Raw genomic sequence first — 13,072 nt, forward strand, 5'->3', positions numbered from 1 at the left:
TTTCCGGTATGAGCAATTTCCGATGTGAGCAATTCTTATCTCCATTTCCACCAATGCATTAAATTTGATTTTGATTCAATTTATTTTTTATCTTCTTTTAAGCTCATAAAACTATATGAAGCGGAATCAAAGTTAATCTATATTGGTGGAAATGGGAATTAATTTTCCATAATAGAAAGGTACAGTTGTTCACCAATTATTAGACTAACATTATATATATATATATATATATATATATATATATATATATATAAATACTGGAGCACAAAATTATTTTTATATTTCTGGACATAAATAAATCAATAAATATGTGCATAATATTCCTCTATATCATATAAATATCTCGCCATTTACATATATAAATACATATACATATATATTTATTATGTATTGTCTATTTTTATTCAAAATAAACAAGAGGAAGAAAACTTTGAATATATTGTATAAAAAATTTATTTGCATATTTTATTATATATTCGAAATATTTTTCTTCATAACAATAAAGAGCTAAAAGGAAAGAAAGAAAGGGTTATAAAATGGAGCGCGAACACGCAACCGCCAAATTCTTTGTGCGCCATCTAATTCCGCTACGCCATGCCGATATTTGATAAGCGTCTTATTGTAGAAATATGAATGGAACGTGCTAAAATTAAAACCATTTCTCATCAATTATTATATATATATATATAAAATATATATATATATTTTACATATATATATATATATAATATATATATATTTTACATATATATATATATATATATATATATATATATCTAAATATACATGTTTGTATAAAATTGTCTAGCGATCGGATGATTTTTAAAATGTTAATGAAATATTATTTGCTGTACACCATTATTAACAAAATGTGCTTATAACAAGAACAAGATAGGATTTATAATGTGTATTTGCAAATCAGGTCTGTGCTTTACTTGCTTTTTCAACTGCTTTTATTTTAAAATTTATAAAATTAGAGAACAACACGACAAATAATTGAGTTCATATTATTGTAATTGCTTTCTGTTCTTCTGCATATAAATAAATTTGTAATAAATGTATACATAATATTTTTCTATATTATATAAATATCTCGCCATCTATATAAATATATATATAAATATATGTATATACTCAGCCATTTTTATTCAAAATAAAAAATAAAATAAAAAAGTTTGAATATATAAAAAATTTGTTTACGTATTATTATATATTTTAAATATTTTTCTTCCTAATAATAAAAAAATTATATGAAAATGTTATAAAAAACTGAAGCGCGAACACGCAATCTCCAAATTTTTAATGCAACAATTCATTGTGCTATGCCAACGCTTGATGAACATTTTACCACAGTATTATATTAATAGGGGGAATATTAATAGGGGATGCTAAAATTCAAACCGCAATTTCTCATTAATAGTCGAAAAATGTATTCTCTCCGAATATTTGTTATTTCAGTACCAATACTTTCTTCTACACAGATTCTAGCAAAAGTTCGACAAAATCGGTCATTCGAAGAACCGGAATCTTCCTTCGTAAGAAACGAATTATAGTTCAAAATTATTGATATAAAAATAAAATTTGACACATACAAAAAAATATTATTTGATTGAATTGACTTTTGAAAATGGTTATAATTTCATTTAATGCATACAAAAATGCGAAGAAAAGATTTCTTTATATTTATATTTAAATTAATTCTTTATTCTTATTTGCTTCACTTACGTTTGTTTTATTGAAACAGTATAATTTTATCTAAATAATAATAATAATAATAATAATTTAAATATTTATTTATCTGAATAAAGATGTTGTTTTGTTGCACTAAGTCACTATTTGATTGGAAAAACACAATTTTTTGAAATAATTTGTTTCAATAAAATAATATGTTCTTTTATTATATATTTTATTATATATTATATATTATCTTTTATTATATATTAAATATTATTATGATTATACTAAATATTATTCAATGAAACATTAATTCGCAAGCAATATATGGAAAAAATATGAAATTGCGGATTTACGAAACTGTAAAATTATTTGTACATTGCTGAAGATGACTTGAAAATAAGCTGATATGTTTGTATCTCAAAAATTTTTTATATTATGTGAGAATTAAATATATTTTTATAAGAATATATATTTGAATGTATCAATTACTGCGCCGGACACTCTCAGTTCCTCTTTTTGAAAGTTCTTTAATTTATTATTCATTCTTTTACATGTCGAATCTGATATTAATATTTGCATTATATTATATATTTGGTTATAAAAATGTATTAAATAATATAGACAAGAATTGCACATATTTTCTTGATAAAGAAGATACTAAATATTTAAAAGCAAGAATAAAAAAGCTTTATTTTCATGCTATAGTAGCACTATAATATATATAATATATATATATAATATAATATAATAAAATATATGATAGTAGTACTTATATGTATAATAGTAGCAGCAGCAGCAGTAATAGTAATAGTAGTAGCAGTAGCAGTAGCAGTAGCAGTAATAGTAATAGTAGTAGTGGTGGTAGTAGTAATAGTAGTAGTAGTAGTAGTAGTAGTAGTAGTAGTAGTAGTAGTAGTAGTAGTAGTAGTAGTAGTAGTAGTAGTAGTAGTAGTAGTAGTAGTAGTAGTAGTAGTAGTAGTAGTAGTAGTAGTAGTAGTAGTAGTAGTAGTAGTAGTAGTAGTAGTAGTAGTAGTAGTAGTAGTAGTAGTAGTAGTAGTAGTAGTAGTAGTAGTAGTAGTAGTAGTAGTAGTAGTAGTAGTAGTAGTAGTAGTAGTAGTAGTAGTAGTAGTAGTAGTAGTAGTAGTAGTAGTAGTAGTAGTAGTAGTAGTAGTAGTAGTAGTAGTAGTAGTAGTAGTAGTAGTAGTAGTAGTAGTAGTAGTAGTAGTAGTAGTAGTAGTAGTAGTAGTAGTAGTAGTAGTAGTAGTAATAGTAGTAGTAGTACTAGTAATAACTTATTGATTTTTTTGGGGAACAATTACATTAATACATTTTTCATTATTTATGCCTATTCTTAACCTAACACACGTACGCGCGTAAGCATTTATCGGGCATTGTTTTTCGTCTCTCTAACGAGAGACGAAAAACAATGTTTCGCTAACAAATAAAATTTGGACAAATTTTAGACAAACACGGATGACTGAGCCTGGATCCTCATGTAGACACTAGCGCTTTGACACAGATGCTGATTGATGAAAAATGAGTAGTGGTGATAAAACGGCGAATGAATCTTTATTTACCCCCATTATCCGTTTTTCACCAATCAGCGCTCGGTATCAAAACGTCAATGCTGCATGAGGATTTAAGCTGAGCTATATAAGCAACCGATTTTTTCATCGAAGTAGATCTCCGTTCGACATTCCGATCTGATTGGATGCCCAGTGACGGTACGAGAGTTTTCGTACCGCCACTATTTGTTCCGTATATAACGAATGTTCTCGCTGCTCCCGCTGAAATCCGTTGAAATCGAGCGTTCTCGTTTCTGTTCTAGACCGAGCGTTCTCGATTTATTCCGTTGAAACCGAGTGTTCTCGTTTTCGTCTACAAGACCGAATGTTCTTGATCTACATCCTTTCATTTAAGATCGAGCGTTCTCGATCTTTCGACACACGAATCTTACACAAGTAAATATCGAACGCGAACGTTTTCATGAAATTTACTCGAACTTCGCCACGTATGATTCCACATCTCGGCACATCGCGCTTGCGCACTCCGCTTCACTGCCGTTCCGCATACTCAAACGATTTTCACAAATACACATATACGTACACGATTATTCAACGAGATGATATGTATATATGTGTATCATTGTATTGTTGACATATTATTCTAAACACGTTATTTTAAATATCATCACATGCCTCGGTAGTCGAAGGTAAGCAGGAGATCCAGGTTTGATTTCTGGCTGAGATGGTATTTTTTCGCAAAATAATTACGAGTTTTCATGACTGGTTCGTGGTCCCCGCCGTGACGCATCCTCCCTTCTTATTCCCTACATTCTATAATATCAATAATACTGATCATTAATACTGATTTAAACCGAAAACAAGCGAGATTGAAAGCTGGCATTTAATTTAAAATTGTAAATTTGTAATATTAATATTTAGTTTAAAATATAATTTATAATTTTAAATTTAATCCGTGCATCTGATTTTTTGCAATCAAACGACAGCATCCGACAAACTCCCGATATTACATCCCCGCCATCTACTGCTGGCGGGGACGTATCGTTTCAAATGCTTTAAAAAAAATTATGCAAGTAGCAATATGCAGCTACTTGCAATATGCAAGTATATATTTCTTTTAAAGTCAACTATATGTTTTATCTACACTAATCAATTTGCTTTATTATTTTGTATAAAAGTATTAAAATATGGTTATCAAAGATATAAATAATTTACGAGATATTTTATATTTTATATGAGAATGTCCGATAATAAAAAATGAAGTATCTCGTAAATAATTGACTTTTTGACAATTGTATCTTAATATTTTTATATCCAGAAAACTAAAGAAATTATTTTATCTAACAAAAAATATATGACTCTATTTAAAAAATGGCGACAATAAAACTTTCGATAGTTTTCATCTGCGAATGAATCAATGTCATAATTATGCGGTCCTTTCGAAACTCAACAACTTTTATTTAAAATGTTTTTCTACATTTTCCACATATTTCGAACTGTTTACCTGGAGTAATTAAAGCGAGACTCTAATATATATAATTTAATCTGCAGAGATTGTTAAACAGAAATTATCTGATTCCGATATTCATTGATATTTACTACCAGTGTTGAAGATAAATGATTCGTGTCATATTTATTATAAATCTTCAGTATTGGCAATAAATATACGAATACAACGTGAGCGAGATAACACATGGGTTTTTTTATATACGCAAAGGAGCTAATTAAAATTTGCATGTGTACGTAATGCTGGAGTGCGTTTAGAAATAATATCTAGATATTATTTTATCCTCATTTAACATTTGATGAACAATGAAGATAAAATGATACATCCGACGTTTCTGAACCTAACTCTATTCACTATGTAACATGAATATCAGAAAAATAACTTGCCGTATATTACGGCATTGCTGTATTATCGCATCCTATATATATATATGCAGGAGCCACTACTCCTTTGCACGCATCATGCATACGCACATACACACGCGCACGCACACACGCACGCTCGCACGCGCACCATATACGGTCACGTACAGATTTATGTCCATGCATAAATTCAAGTATGTATATGTACACACATAGCACACATATGCATGCATATACGCATGTCACACATACGCATGCACGTATGCCGCGTGCACGTATATATGTAATATATATAATGTAAATAATGTATATAATGTAATTTATTTGAAGTCTAATGTCTGCAGATTACATGATTCCAAAGGTGCTTTTGATATAATTTTACTATAACGTAACGGTAAAATATACCACTTTTAGGAGATTATTAATCTAAAAATGTTTAGTTTATCATCAATTTTTTATGTCATTTATGGATTTAATTTATGGATTTGAATAACTTTTATATATTATTTTCCAGAAACATTTCTATTCCATTTCATTCATTTTTTATTTTACAAAGACAAAGTTTTCAAAATGTTTCAAAAATTTTACTCTTTTTATTAACAATATTATTTAAGCACTATCATATATTATTTTTAGAGATAACCGTAAAAAAAATAAATAAACGTTTTTTTTATTTACCGTCCAATATACACACTTCTTTTTATTTACTTACTTGCGATTTAAATATTGAGCAATAAATTCATTGCTATTTTATATTGAGTAACTTAATTTTGTATAATAATTAATAATATGATTTTGTTGAATCTTTGACGAATTGATTTCGCATTGTAGCAATTGTATTGTAATATAAGAATATAGAATAGAAAGGGAGAAACAAAAAGAAAGAGATAGGCTGGAATGTATGATTTTTTTAAAAAGTAAGTTATATCATGTTTTGATTAGGCAAGGGAGCGGGGTTTTGAAGGGTCATATGTTTTTATACGCTGGCCGAATAATAAAATAAAACTTGTGTGAGTCGAGCGACGTCGGGCAGACTGCGTTTAAACGACGATAAACTCTCTAGTGATGAAATTGTGTTTATAAGCGGTATACATTTCAGTAAGAACAATATCGATTCTGTATTAAGTCAACATATTCTTCAATTCTGTAGAAATATCTATCGAAGTTATATCACGCCCTCGTTACGTTTGTGACGATTCTTTTGGTTGGAGTGTGTTGCTTCTTCAATAGTACTTTCTCTCTCTGTGTATTATGTCGCAAGAATCTTTCAATTTAGTTAAGCTATCAATCTGTCGTTCTACTGAGCACGCAGAGAAAAACGCAAAAAAATGAGATTTATACTTCTTGGAAATAAATAGTACACAGCATATACAATATTTCTTCAATGACATTAAATATTAATTAATCCATTACTTTTAGCGAGCTCATTAATTTATTTTCAAGTAAATATAATTATTATATAATTTTTATATAATATATATTTTTATAATTTTTTTTTATATTATATATTTAAACAAGGAATTATAATATAAATGAGATTGTAGAAGCATAAGTGAAAAAACGGAGAAAAAAGGATATTAATTAATAACATTAGAATAGTTTTCAAATACAATGAGAAATGATATATGTTATTTGTTATTGTATTTATATAAATACATAAAGATATAAATATAACACGGAAATAATATCCGAACAAGAAATTGCTTCATGCATACCGCTTGCTTGTACATCGCAATTGTACATCGCAATATATATCAAGAAATTCATATATTATTTAAGTAATTATGTACATTTGCTTTTTCATATGATCAACGCAGAAACGCATTTGAATTTATATTAGTTCACAGCAAAAAATTATTTTAAATCAGACAAGATGTTTCTTAAAGATATCAAAATAAAAAGAATGTATTTTATAGAATAGTACATTTATGATTTTTGAGTTTAGAGTTTAAAATTTCAAGATATTAACCGTTTTTATAAAAAATTTTTAAATAAAAGATTTTCAAATCAAGAAAACCATTTTTTGCATATGAATCAATTATTTTGGAAATCTGACATAAAAATATTAATTGCGGAAAAATGTTACTTATTATTTTCAGCCAAAAATCTATAAGAAGTACTTTGTCTGGTTCAAAATAATTAAAAAAAAAATTTTTTTTTTATAAACTAGTATTATTATAATCTTTGTATTTTATTATACGCATTTAGGAGATAGTGAAGAATAATTCAAAAAAATTCATTTTTTATTATAAAATTTGATGAAAATATAAATATTTTTAGAAATAATTAATATTTTAAGAAATTAAAAAAAAGTCTAATTGAAAAAATATTAAAAAAAATAATTTATAATCTAATTTAACTTATTGATTTTACACAAAAAATAATTTCCTCATAAATTGATAAATATACAAAGTGTTGTATAGCCATATAAAATGTTTCCGTTATTTAAATATTAAAACAAACTAATTTATAAAAGTTATATATTTTCAAAGAAAATGCGTTTTTATTTTGTTAAATATTTATTTCCTAATGCTAAAATTATAATGGAACATCATTACTATTTTTCTAAATGATTTACATATTTTAGAGCATTGATAGTTATATAATAGTAATAGTTAGATATAGTTTTTTTTTACTAAAAAATTATTATTAAAAGTTATACTTTTAGAAATAATTAATGTATAAGTTATTTTATGCTTTATTTTAATATATTTTCATGTAAAATATAAAAAAATATTTTGCAATAGATTTATTTTTTGAAGATTATCTTAATATTACTTGTATTATATCAATACTATATTTTAAAATAAAATAAAACCTATCAATGTCAAGAAAACATAATTACTTTTAAAAAAGATAAGCCCTTTACAATGTACAATGTATTAATTTAATCATTCTCCAGCAACCTGATTGATGAATCGGGTTCATAAAGTTGAGTTGATAATAAACAATGCGTATGCAATTTATTAAAAAGATAATAATATGATGAGAAGAATTATAAAATAGAATTATAATAAACAAAGAGCAAAAGGATAATGTTATATCATTAGCTTTTTGATATATTCAATTGTCAAAATGGTTTCCGTGATGACAGCTGCTCACGAAGTTATGTGCAAGTAATCGTCTTTACATATCTTTTTTAAAAGTAAGAAAAACCATATCACTAAGCTGCTTAATTATAACAAAAAATTTTTCCCAACTTCTTTGGAACTTGGCAGCTCTCTTTTAACCTTCGAGGTTAACCATGTAACTATATCTTCTAATCTCCAAACAAATTTGTCTAGTCTTTTGGTCCTATCAGTACTTACTTCAAGAAGACTTAATTTTCATGCATCTTTTTCCCTTTACAATTATAAATTTCTTCCATCTTTCTCCTCAATCTGCCAATATAACTTCCTACATAATCTTCTTTCTTGCTCTTCGGAAAATTCAATGGCACAATGAGGAAGTCCAAGATCACGGGTAAAATGCAATTTTACCGAAATCTTTGAAATTTCATGTTTGTATCTATTCGCAAACAAACATGAAAATCTATATCTGATCCCAATTTTTTTGATTCATGAAAATTTCGCCAGATAATTAACTAATGTACGATTCATCTATTTAAATGTAATCGTTTTTTATTTTCTTGAATCCAAGAAAACGTACTAATTCTTGAAATAAATCTCGAAATATCTTCTTGATTATTGTGCATCTCTAAGGGAACGTTATGTTTTCAAATTATTTTATTAATGAAAATTTTCATTATCGTTTCTCTAATATTTTTAATATTCTTTAATATTCTTTAATATTTTTTAATGAAAAAGCTTCTACTCATCTAGTTAGTTTAATCGACAATGACAAGTAAATATCTTTTCCTCTTATGATCGCAAGCAAAGGATATCTATCTGAATTCTTTCAAAGAGCATTAACGTGATAAATCTGAGTTGGGAATTTGAGTTTCCCTTTATCCATTGGACCTTTCTTCGAAATGCATATCTCGCAAAACATTACATTACTTTTCGACGTCTTATTTCCAAATGGCACTAAAATCGCTTGAAAGTCTTCTCTAGAATTTCATTAACGTCAAAGTGTTATCTCAAACAAGAATCATATGCCTCTAAAATCTGTTTGATTCGTCTTCTAATTAATTGAAAAAAGCTTGTCTTCAAATCAAGAGCTTTTCACTTTTTTTACTTTTCAAAAATCCCGTTTTTAATATTGAAGGCTCTCCCAATAAGATTTTAATCGAAACATCTTTCGAGATTAACTTTAATTAATGTGGGTTTTCACTTAAAAAAACAAAGTTGACCGCCATGTGACCTTGGCACATATACAAGGTTAAATCAATGACGTTACTTTATGTCTTCCTTGAAATCATAAAACTTTTATATTAAACATTTTTCGATAAAAGCCTTGGTTTTTGAAGAAAATCAATCCGTCACATAAAATGATTTACTCTCTACATATGCGTGCGTGCGTGAATGTATGTCTTCTTAACCGTGTATCGCGTACTTCTCTATATACTTTAAATTCGAGATATTCTTCAATTAAAAGAAAAAAATACCGAATTTAAAAGTATTGTATGTGATACAATACTTTTAAGAATAAATGCGCGTACGTAATGCATATGTTACCATTGATGTATATATGAGTAGATGAATAAGTGAATAACTGAATAAACGAGAGACTGAATGAGAGAATCAGAGAATGAGTGAGTAAGTGAGTGAGCGAAGGAGTGAGCGAATGAGGGAGTGAGTGAGTGAGTGAGAGAAGGAGGGAGGGAGGAAGCTAGGGAAAAAGGGAAGGAGGGAGGAAGAGAGGGAGGGAAGAAATGAGCGAGTGAGTGAGTGAGTGGACGAGTAAGCGAGTGAGCGAATGAGTGAATGAGTGAGTGTGAGTGAGTGAGTGAGTGAGTGAGTGAGTGAGTGAGTGAGTGAGTGAGTGAGTGAGTGAATGAGTGAGTGAGTGAGTGAGTGAGTGAGTGAGTGAGTGAGTGAGTGAGTGAGTGAGTGAGTGAGTGAGTGAGTGAGTGAGTGAGTGAGTGAGTGAGTAAGTGAGTGAGTGAGTGAGTGAGTAAGCCAGCGAAAAATGTGCGTGCATGTGTGCATACGCGCATGCGTGCATGCATACATATATTGTGTTCGTATACGCTAATGTTTATGATGTTAAAATGGAAGAAGAGAAAAAAAAGAATAGAAAAGAAAAAGAAAAAAGGAAAGAAAAAGTAAAGGTCCTCTCACACTGAACGTCACGGATGGATGTTTGAAAAAGCAAAGCTCTCATTGGATATCGCTCATCACTCATCGCTCGTCGTGATTCAGTGTGGGAGAGCCCCTAGATAGAGGAAAAACGAGAAAGGGAAAGAAGTGGAAAAAATGGGAAAGAAAAAGAAAGTATGCACACTATATAAAAGTCTAATACATAAAATATCTAATATTCTAATATTCTAATATTTTTCTCTCTTTTTCTCCTTTGCTGTGTTCTCTCTCTCCCCCCCCTCTCCGTTCCCCCTCTCTTTTTCTTGCTCTCTTACTTTTATTTCTTTTGTCTTTTACTTTATTAAAAATAAATTAAAAATAAAGAAAAAAGTTAAGATAGGGAACATTTCACATACAGATTAAATAGGTTAATTAGCTTCGTTTGACCAGTTGATCTATCACTTTTTCAGGTGATAGCTGTGATATCAATACTCTTTATTGTGCTTTCAACGATCGCATTAACTCTCAACACCATTCCTAGTATGCAAGTGAATGATGAGAAAGGAAACTTTCAAGATAATCCGCAGCTTGCTATGGTGGAGGCTGTATGCATCTCATGGTTTACTCTTGAATACATGCTTAGGTTCAGTGCTTCACCGGATAAGTGGAAATTTTTCAAAGGCGGTCTTAACGTGATTGATTTGCTGGCAATATTGCCATACTTTGTATCACTATTCTTGGTTGAAACCAACAAGAACGCGAACGATCAGTTCCAAGACGTGCGCAGGGTAGTACAGATCTTTCGTATAATGCGGATCCTGAGGATCCTAAAGCTAGCTCGCCATTCAACTGGGCTACAGAGTCTCGGCTTTACTTTACGTAACTCTTATAAAGAGCTAGGTTTATTGATGCTTTTCCTGGCGATGGGCGTCCTTATATTCTCGAGTCTTGCTTATTTCGCTGAGAAAGAGGAGCCTGGGACCAAATTTATAAGCATTCCAGAGACTTTCTGGTGGGCAGGCATCACAATGACCACCGTCGGATACGGCGACATCTACCCCACGACCCCGCTCGGCAAAGTGATCGGCAGTGTGTGTTGTATATGTGGTGTCCTGGTAATCGCGTTGCCCATTCCCATTATCGTCAACAATTTCGCCGAATTCTACAAGAATCAGATGAGACGAGAGAAAGCCATCAAGAGACGAGAAGCCCTTGAGAGGGCCAAACGAGAGGGCAGCATCGTGTCTTTTCATCACATCAACTTGAGAGATGCCTTTGCCAAGAGTATGGATCTCATCGACGTCATCGTCGATACTGGTAAGCGACGGATTAATGAGCACAGAGGGTGCAATCTGCAATCGGTGTTGCGCTACGATGTTTTGTATTTATGAAACAAATTAAAGATCTTGATATAAAATCATCATTTTAGATTTATTAACCGATTTTTGAAAAGACATATTTCTAAATGTACTTTTTTCTTCTTCGTGTAACCATGATAATAACAATATTGTAATAGTTATCGTGTAATTTATTTCTATATTACAATAGTATATTACAATACTTTGATCCATTCTTGAAACTTATCCAAAATTTTATAAATTAATTTCAGATAATGTATAAAATATTTATAAAACCGTCGTTATTACATAATTAATTCAGGATTCTTCAATTCTGTTTAAATAGAAATTGAGTGCAGTAATAAAATGAAAAGCGTATTCCTAACAGCACGCGTACGTTTTGAGTATGTTTTGAGAAGATTGCAATGCGTATATTGCGATCATCTCAGAATATTCTCATATGTACTGCGACTAAGTACGTTGTAAATACATTTCTATGTCTGAGGTAACACCTTCCATGGAATTTCGCCGCGAATATTCGCAGCGAATGATGACAGTATTAGGAAAGGATAAAAACGGGAAGTTTTCAGTAGATTATGATTGCGTTCCGACATTGATTGCTAGTACTGAAAATCTATAATATACGTGACACCCTTTACGGAAAATAAATGAAAAAAATGAAAAAATTAAAAAAAAATAAGAGAAAGCGATGAAACATCTTTTATCTTGGTACCATTGCATGGTTTTAATAACGATTATCCATCTAACTTGGGATCCTCGATGCTGCTTCACTTCTATGGGATGAAACCTGCTACTGAAATGATGATATAAGTGAATACGGAATTTTGGTATAAAATATGATAGATCTGGTTAATGAATGTTACTATATTGTTGTATACAGTCTCAATTTTAAAATCTCGATTGTATATGTAATTCTTGTAGATACTTTAATTATATATAAAGCTGTGAATATATTATGTTTAATGAGAATCATTTTTCTTATGAAAATTATTTATAAATTGTTATATATATTTTGTTTACTTGTTTATGAATTTATTAATAATTGTATTAAATATGCGAAATATTTTTCTTATTTATAGTTTTTTATTATATAGTCAATTAGTTAATTAAAGAAAGATAGTAATTAATAATGTTATTTTATTATTCAAGTTATCTTATTCTTCAGCTAACTTGTATAATTTATAAATATTGTGCATATTATAGCACATAATGCAATCTATGAAAGAAGAAACTGCCTATTATTTAGTGTTCCTAACAGCACGCGACATATTGCGAATCATCCCATTTTCGTGATTGCTTATACTGTGATTATCTATAACGTACTGAGATCCACGTTAGAACATCACTGACAGTATCATTCGGTTTTCTTTTGCGCGCGTATATTCTCAGGATTTACGCAGCGGTACATACGCTTTTTCATCGCATGCGTATATTCTCAGGTCAGAGGTACGGAAATGATACGTTT

General features: G+C 29.4%; 1 protein-coding gene across 2 annotated transcripts in view; it reads left to right on the forward strand.

Moving 5' to 3' along the window:
* The window catches only part of Shab (Shaker cognate b), a 43,372-nt gene that overhangs the window by 6,694 nt on the left and 23,606 nt on the right, over positions 1–13,072 (forward strand). For both annotated transcript variants that reach the window (XM_089072296.1, XM_089072297.1), the window contains exon 2: positions 10,720–11,566. In XM_089072296.1, coding sequence (XP_088928422.1) covers positions 10,720–11,566 — 847 coding nt within the window. The remainder of the gene's footprint in view (positions 1–10,719; positions 11,567–13,072) is intronic.

The sequence above is a fragment of the Pogonomyrmex barbatus genome, unplaced genomic scaffold, assembly GCF_055798465.1.
Source record: "Pogonomyrmex barbatus isolate J1 unplaced genomic scaffold, ASM5579846v1 scaffold13, whole genome shotgun sequence".
NCBI classification, from domain to species: domain Eukaryota; kingdom Metazoa; phylum Arthropoda; class Insecta; order Hymenoptera; family Formicidae; genus Pogonomyrmex; species Pogonomyrmex barbatus.